The sequence below is a fragment of the Lycorma delicatula genome, chromosome 9 (genome assembly GCF_047948215.1).
Source record: "Lycorma delicatula isolate Av1 chromosome 9, ASM4794821v1, whole genome shotgun sequence".
Lineage (NCBI taxonomy): Eukaryota > Metazoa > Arthropoda > Insecta > Hemiptera > Fulgoridae > Lycorma > Lycorma delicatula.
Genome location: NC_134463.1, coordinates 39,261,420 through 39,285,870, shown reverse-complemented (window position 1 = coordinate 39,285,870; position 24,451 = coordinate 39,261,420). Strand labels below are relative to the sequence as shown.

The following is a 24,451-nucleotide window of genomic DNA, read 5'->3' as shown; positions in this document are numbered from 1 at the left end:
GGTTTTGAGAGCTTGCCTCTGAATTTTACCTTCAACTTAGTGTTTGTGAGGGTCAGTTTTATCATCTTTATTGATTTGGTATGTTGTCTGAAGTGTCTTAGAAGTGTGTAATTAACCTTTATTATATATTAACATAAGATAAAAGTAGATATTATACAAGGCTTGCTGATAAATTTTGCACACTAGCGTGCTACATGAAGACAAACCTTGATAATATGTTGAAATCCGTTTACCAGTTTGTTTTCAGTAGCAGTTAAAATGGAGTCAAATATGACCAATATGTCAACACCACTAAAACAGTGTGCAGTGATCAAATTTTTAACAGCAGAAAATGTGAAACCTACTAACTAATGTTTTTCATCATTTAAAAGCAGTTTATGGTAGTGAAACTGTTGACAGGAATACTGTAAATAAGTAGGCATTGAAATTTCGTGAATATGAGGATGCACCTTGTAGCGGATGACCAGTTTCTGTGACTGATGAGAAACATTGAAAGGAAGTGAACGATTTGCTTCAAAGTGACTGGCAAATCACCCAGCAACGCATTGCTATTCAGTTATGAATATCTAAAGAACGAGTAGGCCATATCGAGCAATTGGGTTACTGTAAAATTTGTGCACGATGGGTACCGTGTAAACTCTCTGATGGCTCTCTGCAAGCTGAAGTTGGATCCGAGAAAGACCACCAGCAGTGTTCAGTGAAGGAATGCAAAAACATGTTACATATTGGAAAAAGTATATCAGTGTAAACGGGGATTGTATCGAAAAATAAATACTGCATTTTTTAGCTACGGTATTCTACTTTTATTCATTTTTTATTTCATTTTAATATCTTTTTCATTCCCATGCTACGCGTATATGTGCAAAATTTATCAGCCGAGCCTTGTATTTTTTTGTCTACAATGAAATCCATACAAATAACATTTTGAAATGGTATGTATGAATTTTTAGTTATCTGCTTTTGTTGAGATTTCTATGCATTAAAAACATACATGGTTTTCAAGTTAAATACAATTACAATAGGTAGTAAAATATGTAACACTATTCAACACAAATCGTAAAATGTGCAAAATCAATAATATACACCAGATCAACTTTAGAATTAAAAAAAAACTTACTGCAACAGACTGCGTTGTAGTATCTGAATCCTTAGAACTATCACCAGCAGTTTGGGTTAAAATCGACTGGGATGCAGAAGGTGGAGTACTGCCTAGTCCACCTATCTCCTCTGGTATAGCCTCACAATTAACTCTATTAAAAAAAATAAAAAAATAAGAAACAGAAGTTAAAAAAAATTAAAGTTAATACTTCTACTGCTGGTGATTGACATGATCAGATGCAAACAAACAGTAAAGGTTTCTAAACAGTTTCTAACAGTAAAGGTTCCAGATACTTTGGTGTTTTTTTAAAAATCAAACAATATAGTTTTGTTAGCTTAGTTAAATAAATTTTTTCCCTTTTATGCAATGTTTTTGAAAAATGAAAGATAAGATATTATTACTTTAATAAATATGTAATGAACTTTATGCCTTCAAGAGTTTAAACTTAATTTTATTGCAACTTTTAGTTTTTTAATATTATCATCATCACCATCAACATAATTATTTTCTGATGTTTCACCAGGTGGTAGGTCACTTACGCCAATGCTGTCTCCATCCAGTTCTAGCTCAAGCCTTCTCCTTCAGCTTGTTATAGTTTCCAATCTCCAATTCATCTTTTACCTTCATCCTTTTTCTTCTTCCTCAATTCCTTTCTCCTGCAATGACCCTTCAAACGCAGTTGTCAAGATTTCACTTCCTCTAACTACACGTCCTCACCAGTTTCCTTTTTTTTGGTGTATATCCTGCATAAGCGATTTTTTAAATTTAATCCTGTTCCGTTAATTATTTATTCTTCACTTTATCAGTTCATAGTTTATTATGAACTTATTCTTTATCTTAATAAAAATTAGTTTTTGCAGAATGAATTAAATTTTTCAGTAAAAATCATATTTACTAGAAACTTAAACTGCAGTGTATTTTTGTACAGGTATGATACTACAGAATATCAGTTGTGTTGCTTCAGAAAGTTTATTTTCAATAACACTTTCTGAGTGCTAATCCTGTTACAGATAAAACACATACATGTTTGTAAATGTATTACTATATCAAATAACATGTAAGGATTGATTCTATCATGCTTTAATCTTAAACAGTAATCCATATTTGTTAATACAAAAAGTATTAAGGTACATTTTGAGATTACTGTTGAATGATAAATGATCATGATGAATTTGAAAAATCTGAATGACAAAACAACTAAGTATGGTGTGTAAATTAACAGAGCCAACTCTATTAAAGTCAATGAATGAATTAAAAATTGTTAATGGATTTAAAAGTTAAACATATTTTTAAAGAGTATAATTTTAAGGATTTACATATGATTTGTTTTTTCTTGAAAACAGATTTTCAGTGGTAATATTACTAAAAGTTAATCTTCATCAATTTTCCCCTTTGTGAAGTAGTGCATCAACTGCTCTCTACCTCTTGATTGAATTTAAAATGTTTTATAAAATCGATCCCTTAAATCAAAAGTTATCTTAAAATATACAGCCAAGTAAACACTGTATATTTACATGGACATATAAATATTTTAGGATGTAAATGCGAGATATTAAGCAGGTTTGGGAAACCAAATATGCAAATTTAATTTTTATTCACATTTCACAGTTGAACTTTTTTTAAGCTTTGTATACATGATTTATGCTATTTATAACTAATATTATACCGAATTAAAATTTATAGAAGAAAGCAAAAGAAAAAACCTGTTCAATTTACAAAATATATTACAAATGATTTAGGGCTTTAAAAGAAATATAGATATTAATATTTAACAATATTAAGAGAAAAAAGAAATTAAGTGAATCTGTTTAAAAAGGGACAGTCAAATTTACATAATTATTTAAACTTTAACTGAACTTAGGAATCAAATTTTTCTTTAGTAGATACTTTTAATGGATTTTAAACAAGATTAAAATACAGACAGAAAATATAAAACTAAGAGGATGGAAGCTTGCTTGTCCTGCTTGCCAAGAAGCACTCTCTCTTCCTGAAAGCTTCATAAAAACCTGATACACCACATGAAATCAAATATGGTCCAGAAATAACTAACTAAAGTTTTTTGATTTAAAAAATAAACACTTTTTTTCTAAGCAGCAATTAAATTATATAAGCAGGTATTAAAATCTTTACAGTAAAAGCTTTAGAATAGTGTAATACACTCTTAAATACAAACAGCCCTTTTCTATCATTTTTCAAGTACCACCAAAACATGATAGTTTGGTTGTCCTAATGAACACTTCTCCTGGTCAAGAGATTAACATAATTTGATAATTAATATTAACAATTCACAATTAAAGTTAAACGTAAAAATTATATATTACACACTTTTATAAAATTAGTTTAAAAATTATAACACACATAGACTGGATTTTAATTTTTTTTTTAAATTTAAATTCACCAAATATTTGTGTGTGTATAAATACAATATGGAATTTTTTCAGCATGTGAAAAATGCCAAGGTTAAATGAGATTCAAATCTTGAACATTTAGAATAAAAAGATGAATAAACTGATGTATATATGCTTCACCCCAGTTGCAAGTTGTCTTGTAACTGGAAACATAAAACCTCCCCCCCCAAAAAAAAAAACTGAAAATATCATTCTTTTTTTTAATATGACATCATTATTTTCATTTACTATTTATAATGAAGTACCACAATAGAAATTTTAAAGTTATAAAAAAAAAATGAATTCAGATATTACCTCAGATCTTTTGTATAGACAGTTTTCTTTTTCATTTCTGAACTACTATCACCACGTCCAGCCATTTCATCAGATAAGCCTCCTCCCATTCCACTTACAGCTCCAGTGAGAAATGGATTTTTCCAACTAGCACTCATCTCTGGACTGGAATTAGAACGTTTAACCGGATTTCGTGATCGTCCAGGGCGGCCATCATCTTTTATACAGGAAACAAATAAATTCTTATAAATTAATTTTCAATTTTTACAAAAAAAAAAAAACTAAAAATATACTGATTATCTATTAGCAGAAGAGATTAAAGAAACGTGGTAGTATGAAAAATCAGTTACTGCCCCAATGATAACTATTAAACTAATTCCATTGAAAAACTATATAACCATACGCAACCTGAATATGATCCTAGCATTCTAAGATATAGAAAATCAAATGGAAGGATGTTAAATCTGTAAGAGTAGATCAGATGAGTAGAAATTTTATCACATATTGCAAAATAAATACCAACAAGCATAACATGCAACTCAGTACCATTACTTGGTAAAAAAAATCACCATACATACATCTACAAAGTAAACTCAAATTTAGAAATAGTATGTATATTAACAAATAAAGTTAATGAATAACTTAACGCTAATGATACATAAGACTTGAAATAACGCTAATGATACATAAGACTTGAAATAAAATTATTAAAGTTTTATAATATATTTAATCAGAAAGTGTAAATAGAAATAAAATTGTAATAAATACAGCTACTCATAAGTAGTAGATATTTTTTGTAAAAAAAAATAAATTGTTTAAAAGATGAAAATTATTATCATAACTAGAAGAAAGCCAAATTGAAACGTAAGTGTTAAAAGTAAAAAGTAATACCTGAAAAAATCAGTCACATCAGCAGTAATAGATAACCAATGAATAGAATATAATTACAAACGACAAAAATCCAAAAAAGCTTTCATTTTCAAAATGTGATTTACACATTTACAAAAACATAAATCACATATACCTTGTAACGTGATTTACAAAACTTTCATTTACACAAAAAATTGATTTACCAAGGTCAGGATCATCATCACCAAGAGTATCAACACTATCTCTAGAACTGTTTCGCGATGGGCTGCGACGTACTGGTGAACATGGTATGGAGACAGGATCGGATATCTGTCTCAAATCTTGGAGTCCAGTCACTCCATTACAAAGTCCCTACAATTAGTAACAATAATAAATTATTTTTTATATTATTATAAATGTTACAAAAAAGAACACTTACAAGAATTAACATTATAAAATAACAACCATAAGCAACATCATATCTTCCAAGACTTCTAAGACAAAACAAGTTCTGTTCTGAGGAAGGTTCCTTGTCTTGCACTTTGTCTACCTCAATTCTCTACTTCCAGCTTAATTTTATATTCTGGATAGTTCCCATTTCTATTTAGATCATCTATAATTTTTACTTTCTTTTTCCTGTCTCTTGGTACTTTCTATTTATCTCTATAATAATATTTAAATCAATGCTCTCTAGTAATAACATATCCTACCTAATTGTTTAATTGCTAAGCCAAATTGTTTAGATTAAATTTCTATTCTCTCACTTTTCTCATTATTTCATTTTTTGGACATATCCAGAGGAGACACGGGGGCAGCAGCTACCACCCTTCCAAGATGGAATTTTTAAAAATATATATATAAATAACAAGTTTTTGAAAAATTTAAAAGTAAACATTTTGAAAAACTAATTCTAAAATAGACACTTGCACCATCTGTGAAAAAATTTAAGAATTACTGTTAACACACCCATTACTTGCTGCCATCTTACTTGTGGTAACAAGAGTTTTCTAGAATAGTCTCGTCACTCTCATCTCATTTAATGACATGGTGGGAATACTTCAGAAGCTATTTACCAAATACATAAGAGTGCATGCATACTTGGTTAGAGTCAGTGCAATTGTTACTTTCACACAAGTATGTAAGTAGTGTATGCAATTTTTTATGACTAATAAAGTTTGTTTTTTCATGCTGGCCACTTACCATCCACTTTATTATAACAAATGGATATTTGAATATTGTTCATTTTTTGGTAATCTTTTTATGCTTGTAAGTGTTATGCCACTAGGGATTCTTTTGGATCTTTCAATGTAAAATACAGTTTCGTACTTAAGTTTATAATTTCTATTAAGTTCTTTTGAATAATGAACACTTTTGATTAACAATTAAAAATAATTCAAAATGACGCCTAATGACCAATATTACTTTTGACAACTGCTAGTTGTCAAAAATCGGCTAGTTTCTAGTTTATCTTGAATTCATCAGTAAGAAAGGAGAACACTTAACTACCGGGTGAAAAATTTATGATTGTGATACTGATATATGGAAACATCAGTTTTGGGTCCAGGAGTCCAAAAAAAAAAAAAATGTTGGTATCTCTGATGAACTTTCTATTAGTGATTCTTCCACAAGAGGTAGGGGATCTTTTTCCATCAGACCTTTCATTAAGTACAAGGACATGTACGATTTATTGCAAAGCACATGTACATCCCAGGACATCAAACTGCAATGGAATTTGCAAAATCGTTCATGGATGGTGAGGCTGATCATATCTATTGTGTCAGTAGCATTAAATGCTAAGTATTCTGCTATACTGGAACTTTTAGCAAATGAACTTTAACTGAAGACAATTGGCATATTCAACGCTAACCAGCACATTTAATTAATCTTGACATGCTACAAGTTCATTCGGAAGATGCAGAGAATGTCATGGCTGCCGTTTAAGGTGACATTGCAATATACTTGAAAATGTTGATATAACCGCCGCTTGCATTGGTATTGACAGAAGCATGGAAGCAATCATCCAGCCAAAAATCCATCAAAAATTTTGAAAAGGTCTCTAATAATTCCTTCCTTGGATTCTATTAAATCATCTTTAGAAGTCAGATTTTCTGGAGACAAATCACCTGCATTTTCACTGATAAATTTCCATCCGAATAACACGAGGGGTGTTTCAATGGAGGAATGGAGTGAAAGTACTTCATCTTGTGCAACTTTCTACAATTTAGAAGGCATTGAAGGAGAAAGGGAATTGGTCAAAATATGAAATGAGGTACAGGAAGCATTAGACATAATTGAGATTTTAAAAAAAGAACTGTTTTTCCCAACTATTAGAAGGGCTCTGCTGATACTGCTTTCACAGCCCTGTACATTAAGTACTGAGCTAAATGAGAATGATTCATAGTACTTAATGTGCAGGGCTGTGCACATAGCTCCCTTCATCATATTAAAATATGGTTAAGAAGCACCATTGGTGAAAACAGGTTAAATGGGTTAGCTATATTAAGCATTCACAAACAATGGGTATTTGCTAACAAGGAACAATTAGTTGAAGCTATAGACAATTTGCATCTAACCCTTAAAAACTATTGCTACAAAATTTTTTTTTTTAAAAATAAATATTTTATTCTTACTTTCATTATTGTGTATTATTGCACAGCACCCCCTCCACCATGGAAACTACCCTTCCCCTATGAAAGAAGTTAAATTCAGAAAGCTGCACCACCCTTTCCGTTTTGAGCTGGATGTGTCTGTTTCATTTTTCTCTCTGCTCACTTAATTTTTTCTATCACTTCCATATTTGCAATTCAAATATATCAAATTTCTCTTTTCCTTGTGTTCGTGTATCAAACATAACACTTTATGTGCCACTTCAGTATAACTCAACCTTATAAAAATAACAAATTTCTCATAACAATTGCTGCCCATTACAACCTGGTAGTACAACTTTTGAATATCTCATAGAGTAGTGTCCTGGAAATGAAATGCTATGAGGTGAGAATGTCCCAACAGCCAAAGCTACATTCAACAAATTATTTCCCATAAATTACCATAGTTAAGAATGCTGGGTGCAATTCAATTCAATGCATGTTGTGGACATTTTTCTGTTGCTAATAACTATAGCAGTTAATGTAATTTCAAATTAAAAAATCAACAAAACTACATGAAGCTTCAATTCTGGTTTTATTCTTTTTGTGTTTCAGTCTTCTGAAATATTCCTCCTAAATAACTGTATTACTTTATTTGTTCAACTCTTCCTTCTTTTGTGTATATCTTAACTGATTTTATTCTGCCCTTATTACTTTGGTAATAATAATTGCAAAATAATATAAAAACTAAATTATATAAATATAATTAATTATACACTTATTTCCAAGTTAATTTTTTGATTAACCAGTTATTTTTAAACAAGATTACTTACTTCATCATCCAAATCAACATTAATATCTGTATCAAAGCCAGATTTTTTATTCAGTGAAGGGAATAGTAATGTAGCAATATCATTAAGAAGGAACTCAGTAGGTGATGTTAGAGTTTGTGGCTGATTTTGTAATCTCATCACCCATGACATATCACCTGAAATCAATAACATTCAATCATATAACAATTTAACCATTTTTCATATTTTTTTTTTTAAATTTAAAAACAGTTATATGATGTGAATAATATATTATGTTTAAATAAATACCTGCTATATTAAGTTAACATTAAACCTTTAACAGTACTTTAAGTGATACCTTGATATGCATGGATAAAATGTTTTATTAATGAAATTAAGAAGAACCATCAATTCAACAGTGATTGTAAATAGTCAGTGATAAATAATTATCAGTTTTTAAAAATAGTTGAACAGCCTTGGTTACTACTAAATCTATATATATATATATATATATATATATATATATATAAATGTTAAGTTCGTTTGTGTACCCTTCAAAAACTCAAAATGTTCGGCACCGATTGAGCTCAAATTTTAGCACGATATATAACCCGCATGAAAGATTGTTTTCATCTATTTTTAATAAATCTATCTATATATTTTTAATTTGTACATTTTTAATTTGGAAATGTAAACAAAGGAAAACCAATCAGATCAATGCAAGAAGCCGCTGTCAAACACAACGACCAAACTTCTTTGAATTATATTTAACAGCTAAAACATCTGTATTTTATTAAAAAAATAAATCACGATAAAAAAAAATTTTAGCACAATATATAAACCGCATCAAAGATTGTTTTCATCTATTTTTAATAAATCTATCTATCTATTTTTAATTTGTACAGTTTTTTAATAAATAAGAGGCTAATAAATCATATGGAAATATAAACAAAGGAAAACCAATCAGATCAATGCAAGATGGCCGCTGTCAAACACACGACCAATCACAAAGAGCCCGTATGGCCATTGCCAATGTAAACAAAATCACAACTGATTAAGTAACAAATTTCTTTGAATTATATTTAACAGCTAAAACATCTGTATTTTATTAAAAAAAAACACACCAACAAAAAGAAAAGCCACCAAGAAGGATGACTTACAGTAAATAAATTAAAACACCCAACTTTCTTATAGCCCAGACTTAAGACTATGCAAACAAAAAAAGTCGAAATAACCAAATACACAGAAAATAATATCCCTACATAATGACCAAAAAATCCTTTGTTAGGTTAAATATTCACGTTTGTCTGAATTTACAGAAGGCATTTACAATGAAGCATTGATAAATATTGAAGGCAAGTGCTTAGCTAATGCAAATAAAGTTCTTAGTCAATTGGGAATGCCAGCACCTACCCGAGCTGCAATTGCTTCATTTGATGTGGATTTACGCCGTGAACAGAGTTACAACATTGGTGATTTCAGTCATATGTCCAATCAAACATTCCCAAATTAACACGTGAACAGAAAGGCATTTATGATCGTATAATGCAAATGATAAATGACGGAGTTGGGGGGATCTTCTTCTTGGATGCGCCAGGAGAAACTGGGAAAACATTCCTCATTAGATTGATTCGAGCAACGGTTCGATCAAAAAATGACATAGCCTTAGCTCTTGCTTCGTCTGGAATAGCTGCAACATTATTACCAGGTGGAAGGACTGCGCATTCAGCTCTAAAGTTGCCATTAAACATGCAAATCATCGAGACTCCCACGTGCAATATTTCCAAAGCATCCTGTATGGGGAAAAGTATTACAAAAATGTAAACTCATTGTTTGGGATGAATGCACGATGGCACATACAAAATCGCTTAAAGCTCTTGATCGATCGTTACGAGATTTGCGTGGAAACATTCAAACATTCGGGAATGCTTTGATATTGCTCACAGAAGATTTTAGGCAAACATTGCCTGTAATTTCTCTATCGACACCAGCAGACGAAATAAATGCTTGCCTGAAATATTCAACACTGTGGCGACACGTATGTACATTGCAGTTGACTACAAATATGCGTGTCCAGTTGCAGAATGATCCATCAGCTGAGGTATTCTCACAACAGTTACTGGACATTGGAAACGGACAGCTGCCAGTCGATGAAACGTCTAGACGAATATCATTTCCTAATAATTTTTGTAATTTAGTAACATTGAAAGAAGAACTGATCGAAAAGTATTTCCTGATATTCAAATTAATCATAGAAATCACGATTGGCTCAGTGAACGAGCTATCCTTACCACAAAGAATAAAGATGTCTCAACTTAATAATGTTATTCAATCCAGCATTCAAAGTGAGGAAATTACATATAAGTCGATAGACACCGTTGTGGAAGCAGATGAAGTAGTTTATTATCCAACAGAATTTTTAAACTCACTTGATCTGCCAGGGATGCCACCACACTATTTTCAATTAAAATTGAAAATAGGTGTGCCAATTATCCTGTTGCGGAATATTAATCAGCCAAAACTCTGTAACCGCACGCAACTTGTAGTTAAGAAATTGATGAATAACGTAGTGGAAGCAACGATTTTAACGGAGCCTTTCAAAGGTGAAGATGTCCTCATTTCTTGAATATCTATGATCCCGACATATACACCATTTCAATTTAAAAGATTGCAATTCCCAATTCGATTGGCACAATCAATAAAGCTCAAGGTCAATCTTTAGAATTGTGTGGTTTTGATTTAGATGCGGATTGCTTCTCACATGGACAACTGTATGTGCGTGTTCCCGAGTCGGCAAACCAGATAGCCTTTATATCTACGCAGACAGTGAAAAAACAAAAAAATATTGTATATCCACAAGTATTGCAAAATTAAACTTCTATGAAACATATGCTTTGTTTTATTTCTCATTTCTCATCCATGCAACCACACTGTGCCACAGCGAAGCGTGGCAGGTACAGCTAGTTAAATATAAAAAATACAACATGAAAAATTACTTATCATTACATTACATAAAAATAAAAAATAAAATACATTTTATTTTATTTTTTCACATAAAGGTTAATACTAAGTACTGTACAAGAATTCAGTACAAACAAAATAAATAAATAAAAAAAAAAAAAAACATAATTTAAAAGTTATTTCAAAAGATTCCAGCATTTGTGAGGAGAGATTTAAAATTAAGATTAAATTTAAGCTTTTAACAACTAGACTAGTATTAGAAAAAAACGTATCTTGCAACTTTTTGGTTTAAAACCTTCTTTTTAATTCCAAGTTTGTGAATTATCTTCTTGTCAGTTTTAAGTAAAATGAAAAAGATAAATTATTAACCAAAATTACATTATAAATTTATCATAGATCTAATAAAATCCTTATTAATTTTACATTTGTAAAACAAAATCCAATGCTGCCAATGTAATTTCTAAAAATGTTCCTATGCCTCACTTTCAGCAACTGAATCACCATTTTAAATAAGTCTATATATAAGAAACCATGAAAACTTGTTGCAATGATACATAATTTTATCATTGTTATTACTTTCTAAATTTATGAAATAAGTTGAATGATGTTTATTCACTTCAGACATAATAAATTCATTAAATGTATAAAATAAAATCAGATTTATTTTGAGAAACTTTATAACTGAATAAGAAAATTTGTTCTTCATTTAAATCCTGTAAAATCTTGTGAGATTAAATTTATAATAACACTGAAAAATGAAGAATCACAAAATAATTTTTTTCATACCAGTAGGACGACGAACGTAGATTTCAGCCCAGCCTTGACACCAGCATGCACATAACTGAGGTTCCCTGCGATCTACCCCTAATTACAATAAATAAAAATTATCAATCATAATTATAATGTATACACCACACCAATTAATAATAATGTGATAATCTAATACAAATCAAACCCAATTTGAATATATTACAGTTACGAAAGATTAAAAAAAACTTTTTAAAACTCTTTCATATTTGATTTTATTTTAACTGGTTTACATTTTTTAAACAACTACTACACTGATGTATTTAATTTATCAATAAAAAACTCAGAACTTCAAAAATACTATATAAAAAACGTTTATATGTATCAATGTTTTGAAAATTTTACCTTAATATTTTTTATTGACAATCAATTAACTCGCATTTGTGTAAGGAAATGTCTTTGAGTTTTCATTAATTTGTTCAGTTTTTTATTTATTATTTCTCAAAATATGTAGTGAACTTTAAAAGAAAGAAATGCAGCATTTATATTATACGATTTAATGATGCTGAAAGTGATCATTAAAACTTTCTTGACATGAGCAAAGTTGACAATGATTATAGCAACTGAAATTATTTGGATATTACTTCTGGACAGATTCTAAGGTAATTTACTGGATAACAGTAAGAATATAAGTACTGATAATAATAATATATATTGTGTCATAAAAGCTATTGGATAAGCTATTTTTCTAACCAGAAAATAAATTTCAACCAAAGAAGTTGTAAGACAGCATATTATATATATGTCATAGCAAAGTTCTCCTTCTAATAAAAGTAGAATTTATTTTTACACAGTCAAATATTCTAAAACCTTCTATTAATAATTAATAGAAAATGCATTGTAAAATGTACCTCACTTTTTTTCTAAAATATACTTCAATGTAATTTTTTATACTATCTTCACTTGTAAATACAGATTTTTTACATACAAACTATTTAAAAGTTTATGTAAGTAATTCAATATAGTTTATGTAAACATAACAAATTTACAAATGATTTTTCGAGAAAAATGCAACAACATCATGCATTATTAAGAAACAAAAACTTTATGTAAAATATTTACCATAAAGAACCTGATCCATTCGTCCTGATTCTGGCTCAGTTAATCCTGATTCAAGACCTCGTTTTACTTCTTCACTAGGTGAGCTTGCTGCTGTTGAATTGTTTGATGCCAATATTGAACTTGATTGTGGAGTGATCTGCAAAATTATTACATACATATTTACTAACCCTTACCAAATTATGTCAAAATATAAATAAATTGAAAAGAGAATGGTCTTTTAATAATTTACTTATTACCTTAAGTAAGCATCTCTGTTTTTTATATGGAAGATTCTATATTCAAATCCTAATCAAGTTTGAGGTATGTCTCATATTACAAATATCACAATCTTATTATTACACTTAAAGCAAAAACTTAAAATAATTTAAAAAATATGAAAACTGTGAAAAACCACATTTGGAAGACTCTTTTGGAATGAATACGTAACAATACGAACCACTTCAAACAGGCTGATGAATATAAGAATAAATTACATGTGAATCTTTTAAATGCAATACAATCTATTCGAAATCAACATAAGAAAATTATTGAAATGTGCTGCTTGTTACTAATATGTTTGAAAGAATGCAACTAAAAAACATACAAATATTAACCTACACAAATAAAGACAAGTTTTCTCTGAACTGTAAATGATAAATTAAAATTACTAAGATACAAGTACGTTTAGGTAATTCTGGCTGGTTTGACTTGCTTTAAAATCAGTTTACGTACTGAATTACAGAATGTAAGAATTCAACATGAACATGCAAATGCTGATAAAGAAACTGCAAACAAATTTACACAATATACTTGCAAAATATGAAAACTATTTATTTTACACTGGTAAATATAGGCTTGTGCCCAATTACAATTAAGCAACAACTTGGGTTCAATTGAAAACTTGAAACAAATATTCAGTTCAGCCGAATGACTGATGATACATTGAGCTGCTGCAAGGAAATATATAAAGAAAATAAAAGATAATCTAAACTACTATAATAATTTTTTGTTTGCACAATAAAAAAATTGTAATTTTTAGTGGTTCATTTATTTCTTTTAACTTTATCTCGAATAGAAAAATTAAAGTATCAATATAAAATTAAATATATAAACATATACAGAGAAATTCTGATAAATAGTTGGATGACTAATAATAGGTATTTAATAAGTATTTTTATATTCCATGAACACTAGTTCATTTAACATTTTAAAGGGTTAAATTAATTGCTATGAGAGAAATTTCTATATTTTATATTTTTCCTAGTTATAGGTAATGCAAAATGAATTTGATTCTAAGAAAAAGCATGGTCCCTTTTCCTACATTAATTTGCATAATTGTAAATCTTAAAACACAATTTTTTATTGATAGTGGATGTAGCACGTTCAAAAATCAATAAAAATTCTATCCGATTATATTAAACTTTTATATCAAATATTTTTGCAATAAGAGATCTAATTGTTTTAAAAATGTCAAATTTTCAATTTTATTTTAAAAAGTATTACAAAAGCTCTAAAGTGATGAACTTTAGAGTATATAAAACATGTTTTTACAATTAAATTATTAACAAAATTTATATAATTTTTTTGATACCTGCTTCTTGTTTTAAGTTACCAAAATATTGACAAAATTTTGATTGGACATACCAGTTTAATCTAAAAATGAAAAATCATTCAATTTAAATAGAAGAAAATTTCACCCAGCACAAATCAGATCATAATATTCATGGTAACAACAATTACTCAAGTTTTCACCTCAGATTCTTAACAAAACTTAAATCGATAAAACAACCTACAAGACTGTCTGATGGATAGCATGAAACAAAATTATTCAGCTTAGAGCTGCGGAGTAAGTATGTGAAGACCCACACTGACTGTTTATTAATAGATATAATTTTTTTTATAGAATTGGATATGCAATACAAAACTACAATTCAACTAGTGTAGTACCTTATACCAATCTCTGTTATTTTTTTAACATTTTTATTTTTTCTGGGTTCAGTTTTAATATTATTTTTACTTTCTTTCACTGCTTTTTAAAAATCTGTATTTTATTTTTATTAAAAATTATCATTATTAAATCTTTTTAATTACAGATTTATACTAACCAAAATTTTGGATTGATAAAAGTAAAAAGTATTAAAAAATAAATAAAGATGACAAAACTTATAAAGAATAATAAAAATAACATACATCATTACTTGTACTTCTAGATAATGGGAGGTGTTTTCCATGAGGGGCTCTTCTGTCTGTATCACTAACTACCTCTGATGTAGGAGATATTGGATGATCTAAAAACAAATACAAAAAAACAGATATCAGGTTATCAGCTAAAATAAATAAAATCAGATAAAAATTCAAACCTGAAAGTTGAAGTAATACAAAAAGATAGAAGAAACTATAATACAGTATCAATTATTAATGATTAAATCTAAGCGAATAAGTTCTCACTTATTCCAATATGAAATGAGTTTACAAAGCAGATGATAGTTATTTTATTATTATTATATTCAAGATCATAGAAATGAAGTTTATCCTTTAAAGAATAAACTGAATAGTAAAAAGGTATCAATTAGTAGTAGCACAACAACAATTTTTTCTTATACCTCGTTAAGTGTATGTATGTATGTATGTATGTGTAGAAGTGCATAGTATTATCCTAACACTTTTTATATTTCTTTCCTATATGCAGCAGACAATATACAAGTATATGATACATTATAATAGTTTTATATTAAAGTAAATCTTCCTATCAACACTGTAACATACTGACCTTCATCGGTGTTCCTGGCCAAAGTAACTATTCTGTGATTTTACAGAGAACAGGGGATAGAAAAACTGAAGTTAAGTAATTATAGTTAATTTTTCTCACTTTGATGCAATCATCATCAATCTCAATGCAGTCCTACTCTTGTGTTAATCATTAAAGTACAAGCTGTACTCAATGGCCAATCCATTAAAATTTCATACAAGAATTATTTTTAGTGTAATCTTGACAGATTTCTAAGTTAATTAAAATAATAATTATTTCTATGTTTTAAAATCATGTTTGTTGTATAGTTTTTCAAAACTATGTAGACAAATTCCATTAAGTGATGGTTAAAGTAAAGAAAAAATTCTTAAAAACTTATACAAAAGCTCTTTGTTTACTACCTAAATAAGTTTCTTAGTAATTCATATCTGAAGACTTGATTGGGTATCTTAATTAAATTTGGTACACAATTTAAAGTACAGACTACGAAATTAATTCAATTAAATAATTTTTAGGAAATAAAACTTTTTTTCTAAAAATTTAGCAAACATTTCTTTAACACAAAAATTTAGAAATTACTATAGCAATTATTAAGCTAAAATCCTTTGGTTGAGCTGTTCAATTTCTGTCAGAAAGATATAGAAGGATTGGTGTAAGAGTCAAATACAAATTAAAATATAAAAAATGAACAATTAAACGTCTCTCATCAAAACTGACAGCAGTCAATAGAATGACAAAAATTTTAAAATAAAATAAGATATGGCATAGAATATTTCACCTTTTTCAATTCGACAGAATTGGGTGCATCTATCACACAAACCATGTTTTAATGGTTTTTGACTACACCCACTGGTTGTTACAGTGACTAATTTATTTCCTAATAACCACGTTACACTCTGTCCACCACTGAGAAAAAACTCTGCTGTTGGTAATCTGCAAAGAAAAAAAAAATTCAAAATTTAAACAAAATATGTAATAATAAAAAATTACCTTATTTCCTCTCCCTTTTTTCATGCCTAATAATCTAATACCTTTAAAATATTACTTTTTTAATGGGTATCCAAAAATTTATACTGGATTTTCCTGTAGGTTTGACAGCATTCTGCGAGGTCATGCATTACATTTTACATTTTGGGATCCTGTAATAAATTTCAGTTTTAACTGATTTATTAAAAATAATTTTTAAACTGCAATTTTGGTTTAGAAAATAGTGAACAAATTAGGAAGTTTAATGTTTATCATAATGAGAGGGTCTGAATCCTTTTTAATCTCTAATAGATTAAAACTACTTCACGTTAAGATATAGGCTGCTGTAATACCACCATCTAAGAGAAAAATCAAGTGTGAACTAATGTTTTAATTTTTTACACTTGACTAACATTCGTAAGAATGTTTTTTTCAATTACATCAAATGATTCATGAAACTTTAAGTTCTTTTACATTTATATGTGAAAATTTTAAAGATAAATATAATAACATAATTTCATATTTTTAAATTGTCAAGTTAAAAAAAAAATATCAAAAAAATTCATTCAAAAATGTTGGTTAAAATGTGTTGTCAGAATAGTTATATGGTTTATGGCACACATTTTGTCAATTTACCACTATTACTCATTTTTCATAAATCCTTGATAAACAACCAGAGAAGGTACACATTTTACAACATTCATTTAAATTTAGTGAATTGTTCTGAAAACTAGCAGTGTGGTGAGTGATATTTTCTGTTACACCAGTATCTGTATGAGTTAAAGTAAAATTTCTTTTCATGAACTGAAATGGGGAAAAATAATTTAACATTATTTGTTTTTAACAGTTTTTTCAAATGAGCTAAATGATAAAATTATTAAATCTGGACAATATCAATAGATGTGTAATGTATGAATTGTAACCATTCTAAATTTTGTTGGTTACGAACAATATATATATTATGTCATAAAGAAAAAAGTTTCAATATTTTAAAAGGTAGTTAATATTCATTTGGCTTAGCTGATATTAAAAACAGAAAATAGGCAATAGTATTATATTATTTTAATAGTTAAATAAACATGATTAGTTTGATAAGAAATTGTATTACATAACTTTGTTTTTTGATGTATGACATGGTCTGGATAGCCAGACGGTGATGTCATCGTGGACTGGTGTGAGCATATACATTCTCAGAAAAAAGTGTGTATGTGCTTAAATACGAACGGGCGTCTGGCGGGGGAAGCCAGACTGACATTCTTTGTTTCGGGGCTAGTGTTAATTTAGCAGTCATGGAGTGGAGACGTGTTTTGAGTTGGATCGCACGGAAGTGATGATGTGTTCTTTGTTCGATGAGACAGGACAGTGAGACTGGGTAAATAGGTGTATTCGATGCGAGGTCATAATTATTTTTATATGTGCAGGAAAGTATCCTTATGTATTTTTTTTTTGTCTTCAGTCATCTGACTGGTTTGATGCAGCTCTCCAAGATTCCCTATCTAGTGCTAGTCGTTTCATTTCAGTATACCCTCTACATCCTACATCCCTAACAATTTGTTTTACATATTCCAAACGTGGCCTGCCTACACAATTTTTCCCTTCTACCTGTCCTTCCAATATTAAAGCGACTATTCCAGGATGCCTTAGTATGTGGCCTATAAGTCTGTCTCTTCTTTTAACTATATTTTTCCAAATGTTTCTTTCTTCATCTATTTGCCGCAATACCTCTTCATTTGTCACTTTATCCACCCATCTGATTTTTAACATTCTCCTATAGCACCACATTTCAAAAGCTTCTAATCTTTTCTTCTCAGATACTCAGATTGTCCAAGTTTCACTTCCATATAAAGCGACACTCCAAACATACACTTTCAAAAATCTTTTCCTGACATTTAAATTAATGTTTGATGTAAACAAATTATATTTCTTACTGAAGGCTCGTTTAGCTTGTGCTATTCGGCATTTTATATCGCTCCTGCTTCGTCCATCTTTAGTAATTTTACTTCCCAAATAACAAAATTCTTCTACCTCCATAATCTTTTCTCCTCCTATTTTCACATTCAGCGGTCCATCTTTGTTATTTCTACTACATTTCATTACTTTTGTTTTGTTCTTGTTTATTTTCATGCGATAGTTCTTGCGTAGGACTTCATCTATGCCGTTCATTGTTTCTTCTAAATCCTTTTTACTCTCGGCTAGAATTACTATATCATCAGCAAATCGTAGCATCTTTATCTTTTCACCTTGTACTGTTACTCCGAATCTAAATTGTTCTTTAACATCATTAACTGCTAGTTCCATGTAAAGATTAAAAAGTAACGGAGATAGGGAACATCCTTGTCGGACTCCCTTTCTTATTACGGCTTCTTTCTTATGTTCTTCAATTGTTATTGTTGCTGTTTGGTTCCTGTACATGTTAGCAATTGTTCTTCTATCTCTGTATTTGAACCCTAATTTTTTTAAAATGCTGAACATTTTATTCCAGTCTACGTTATCAAAAGCCTTTTCTAGGTCTATAAACGCCAAGTATGTTGGTTTGTTTTTCTTTAATCTTCCTTCTACTATTAATCTGAGGCCTAAAATTGCTTCCCTTGTCCCTATAGTTTTCCTGAAACCAAATTGGTCTTCTCCTAACACTTCTTCCGCTCTCCTCTCAATTCTTCTGTATAAAATTCTAGTTAAGATTTTTGATGCATGACTAATTAAACTAATTGTTCTGTATTCTTCACATTTATCTGCCCCTGCTTTCTTTGGTATCATAACTATAACACTTTTTTTGAAGTCTGATGGAAATTCCCCATTTTCATAAATATTACACACCAGTTTGTATAATCTATCAATCGCTTCCTCACCTGCACTGCGCAGTAATTCTACAGGTATTCCGTCTATTCCAGGAGCCTTTCTGCCATTTAAATCTTTTAATGCTCTCTTAAATTCAGATCTCAGTATTGTTTCTCCCATTTCATCCTCTTCAACTTCCTCTTCTTCCTCTATAACACCATTTTCTAATTCATTTCCTCCATATAACTCTTCAATATATTCCACCCATCTATCGACTTTACCTTTCGTATTATATATTGGTGTACCATCTTTGTTTAACACATTATTAGATTTTAATTTATGTACCCCAAAATTTTCCTTAACTTTCCTGTATGCTCCATCTATTTTACCAATGTTCATTTCTCTTTCCACTTCTGAACACTTTTCTTTAATCCACTCTTCTTTCGCCAGTTTGCACTTCCTGTTTATAGCATTTCTTAATTGCCGATAGTTCCTTTTACTTTCTTCATCACTATCATTCTTATATTTTCTACGTTCATCCATCAGCTGCAATATATCGTCTGAAACCCAAGGTTTTCTACCAGTTCTCTTTATTCTGCCTAAGTTTCCTTCTGCTGATTTAAGAATTTCCTTTTTAACATTCTCCCATTCTTCTTCTACATTTCCTACCTTATCTTTTTTACTCAGACCTCTTGTGATGTCCTCCTCAAAAATCTTCTTTACCTCCTCTTCCTCAAGCTTCTCTAAATTCCACAGATTCATCTGACACCTTTTCTTCAGGTTTTTAAACCCCAATCTACATTTCGTTATCACCAAATTATGGTCGCTATCAATGTCTGCTCCAGGGTAAGTTTTGCAGTCAACGAGTTGATTTCTAAATCTTTGCTTAACCATGATATAATCTATCTGATACCTTGCAGTATTGCCTGGCTTTTTCCAAGTGTATATTCTTCTATTATGATTTTTAAATTGGGTATTGGCAATTACTAAATTATACTTCGTGCAAAACTCTATAAGTCGGTCCCCTCTTTCATTCCTTTTGCCCAGCCCGTATTCACCCACTATATTTCCTTCCTTGCCTTTTCCAATGCTTGCATTCCAATCTCCAACTATTATTAAATTTTCATCTCCTTTTACGTGTTTAATTGCTTCATCAATCTCTTCGTATACACACTCTACCTCATCATCATCATCATGGGCGCTTGTAGGCATATAGACGTTAACAATCGTTGTCGGTTTAGGTTTTGATTTTATCCTTATTACAATGATTCTATCGCTATGCGTTTTGAAATACTCCACTCTCCTCCCTATCTTCTTGTTCATCACGAAACCTACTCCTGCCTGCCCATTATTTGACGCTGAGTTAATTACTCTAAAATCCATTCACCTCAATAAGAAAATTAAAAAAAGAAATTACTAAATGTTAATTTACTCCACTGATACAATACGCACAAATAATTTTACATAATTCTTGCTTTTATCAGTTTCTGTTAAATGTAATCGTAGTAAAAGAAAAAACAAACAAAGAATTCTCAATAAAATTTTAAATGGATTATACTGTATCAACTGACACATTACCATTAAGTCATTCATTCGTAATCATTGTTTCAAATCAGGTATCAATATTAATGTTTCATGTTAATAAAAGTTATTAAACTCTTATTGACATGAAACATTAATATCTCAAAATGTGTATAACATGTTATCTTATAAACAATTACTAAAAAGGAACATATAAGCGTAATTGCAGAACAGATAAGTCAACAGGCTTAAACAGCCAAAAAGAATTAATAATTTATTAAACAATACAAATGATAATGATGTATACAGGGAAAAAGGCTTCATTTTCATTAATTTGCAAGTAAATATAAAAATAAGATACCTTTTTGGCATTGCAGAACACGTAGAATATGTGTAACGAACCATGAGATCAATACAAGTTTCTGTTAACTCTCTGTGAAAAGCCATAAGTGCTTCATCTACTTGAGGCTTTAAATCGGCCACTGCCGGTCGATTATCGAGTCTACCAGAACCAGATATTGGTCTTTCTCTTCTACGGCTACCCTACAAAAAAATTAAACCATTATAATCTCATAATCAATTATTGTTTGTACAATGTCATACAAATGGACATGGGTTCACTCACTGAATTATTAACATCAATAAAGTAATAGTGCTTGAAAAAATATTAACATTTTATGTAGTAAATTTTTTTTAGAAAAAATATTTTTCATTTTTAATTGCAAATGATATGAATAATTTTTTGTTTACACCTGTTCAGTTAAACTGGAGCTTCGTTTTCTATTAGATGAATCTTCATTAACATATTCAGCCTTCATTCTCTGATCTTCTTCAAATGGTAGAAGCACATTCGCTCTTAAACCCTAAAATAATAAATATATAAATAAATATTCTGACAGATATTGTTACAATAATAAATAAAAAAAATATTTATTTGATTTTTAAGAAACTACTTTAAATCTGACTGATCGCTAAAATAAAATATCAATAATAAACTTTTATTAGAATTAATTTGTTAAGCAGTATACCAACTGGTATAAAACACCACTTAACTTAGTATATGATTAACAAAAGCGTACGTACCTATTTTAAATCAACACCTCAAAATTTATTTTATATTTTTCATTAGCATATTCCAAAACATTTTTCTGGAATGCTGAATTATCAGCATATTTATAGCAGAAAAGAAAGACTTACTCTCCATGGTACCCATCTTAAAAAAAATCTGATATGGAGACCACATGACTTCCTAGTATGCCTATTAAATTACATATACACAATATTTTAAAATAAAAAACATAAAATTTTATTTCAATAATAGCTTCTGATATTTTTTTCATATTTTTTTATTGCTGTTATTGAATATTATTTAAAGTTTTATTTTATTTTTTTTTTACAATCAAGAGGTTAATGATTATTAATAAATCAATATATTTAAAATAAAAAAAAAGTAATAAAAAAAGGAGATGTCTGATTTCAATCAATGTGCCTTCCCCTTGTAAGGCCGAAATATTTGATTAATTAAATTAAATTTTATTTGGCAATAACTCTGGAACCAATGAAAATAAGTACCTCCTACGATATATTGTTGAAAAGTTCTCAATAGAGGTTTTATTACTGCAATTAAGAAAATAATAACAAAATCCAATTTTTTGGATTTTGGGCTTTTTTGGACACTTCTGATCCAGTTGATTGCAATCAAAAGGGGGTGTTGTACAACTAGATGTTGCAACAGTTCTAAATCCAAAATTTCAACATCCTACGACTAATTGTTTTTGAGATATGCAAGATATATACCTTCATCACGTTGAAACTAGTCAAAATGGATTCAGGGATGGTCAAAATGGATGTTTCTATTGAAATCTGAAAATCAAAATTTTTCGCGATCACAATACTTCCTTTACTTCGTGCAAGGAGATAAAAAGTGAGTCACTTTACAGTTTGTAAATTATATTCTATAAATTCAATACACTCTCTTAAACTAATTTATACTAAATATGAACTTTAGTATAGTTTATCTTTTATTAACCCTGATCAATAACAAAAATAACAATAATTAACTACTTCACAAAATAACTTTATTAATAGTAATTACTTTTTATATAGACATGATTGATCTATCTTTTTTTTCAATTATATCAAATTTTAATATTAAAAGAATATATAATCATTAATTCTGAATTTATTCATTAATTAGATATATTGAAAAAAGGCTAAAAGATTAACATAAAAGTAATAGAATGTTTTTTGCAAATAAAAAACAAAACATTTATTATACCTATTATAAAATCTTTATTTACTACATGTAACACTGACATCTGTCAACTTTGTACTAATATTTTTATAACTGTTCTTTGATCTAAAGGTTAAAAAATAACCTTTATAAACTACATGCAGTTACGTGAGAGACCTGCCACCAGGCAAAACACCACATGAAGAAATGCTGATTTTTGTTTGGTTTATCATCATAAGATTTTCTTCCATAAAATTGGCAGAAAATGTTTGGTCAGATTTTATTTTAAATAAAAATTAAATTCCATAAAGTATCATAAATTTATAAATTCCAAGGTATTATAAATAATGATTCATTTCAACAGGAAAATTAAAGTTTTTGTTATGTATTTTTTAAGTAACTTATACATTTTTCTAAATCATTAAATTTAAAATGTGTTTTAGAAATATTTATTGAGCTTTTGCAAAAAAAAGAATCAACAGTTTAGCAGTAATGGTATTTGAGGAATTTAAAATACTATTTTGGTGGTATTTACTAATATCACCACATAATGGAAGCAATAAAAACTTATTTTGAGCATTGATTCACTAAAATTTTGCATAACAACTTGGCTGTTTGAAGTCAAATTTAAAAAATCAAGATGTTATCTTGTTCACAATGACAACTACTACTACTACTATAGAATGCTTAAAATTTCAGGTAATAAACAATTGCTTCCTAATACTAGTAGTTCTTTAGCTAGCATGGAGTGAAAAACTAAGATAAGTACCACTTTGAAATTTACGGAAAAAAAAATTTCCATAATAATTTCAAAATATTTTCAAGTTACACCAAGTTACATAAAAGCAGCTAGCTCAATCCATTCTAGATAGAAATTTATTTTTAAAAAAATAAATAAATAGACAGATACATTAAAAGAAGTTTTCAGATAAATGTTCCTATAATTTTTTTTTTTATACTGTTGTTAGTAAGACATTGATGACCTTGCTTTTATAAATTATATATAAAACTTTTTTCTTTAAAAGACTTTTGCGAAAGCACTAAAGACATGGTGGTAAAACTTTGTGAATCACTGTGTCTGTACAGTGGAAGATTTTTACTATTTGAATGATAATATTTCAATTTTTTTATCAATTTAAGTTTTCTACAGTATTCAAATGGTTTTTTCCCAACTTTACTGACCTTCATTCTATTTCATTTCTTTAGTATGTACATTCAATCCATTTTTATAGCTTTAAAAGAATTTTGTTATTTATCTTTTCTAACATCTGATAAATCTATCGTATTTCCAAAGAGTCAAGAATTACTCATCTCTTTCCTTAACAATTTAATTAAACATATAATGCAATACCAAACTCTATAGACATTTTAATTATATTAATCCTATTAA

General features: G+C 28.9%; 1 protein-coding gene across 2 annotated transcripts in view; it reads right to left on the bottom strand.

Annotated features, from left to right (window-relative positions):
• Positions 1-24,451, bottom strand: part of gig (TSC complex subunit tuberin) — a 242,397-nt gene that overhangs the window by 30,774 nt on the left and 187,172 nt on the right. Inside the window, exons 17-27 of one of the 2 annotated variants that reach the window (XM_075374599.1) lie at positions 22,626-22,691; positions 21,581-21,691; positions 21,190-21,371; positions 16,342-16,496; positions 15,005-15,102; positions 12,836-12,971; positions 11,753-11,830; positions 8,048-8,202; positions 4,854-5,001; positions 3,802-3,997; positions 1,118-1,250 (exon numbers count right to left, since the gene is read on the bottom strand). In XM_075374599.1, coding sequence (XP_075230714.1) covers positions 1,118-1,250; positions 3,802-3,997; positions 4,854-5,001; positions 8,048-8,202; positions 11,753-11,830; positions 12,836-12,971; positions 15,005-15,102; positions 16,342-16,496; positions 21,190-21,371; positions 21,581-21,691; positions 22,626-22,691 — 1,458 coding nt within the window. The remainder of the gene's footprint in view (positions 1-1,117; positions 1,251-3,801; positions 3,998-4,853; positions 5,002-8,047; positions 8,203-11,752; positions 11,831-12,835; positions 12,972-15,004; positions 15,103-16,341; positions 16,497-21,189; positions 21,372-21,580; positions 21,692-22,625; positions 22,692-24,451) is intronic. The other variant, XM_075374600.1, reaches the window with a different exon arrangement.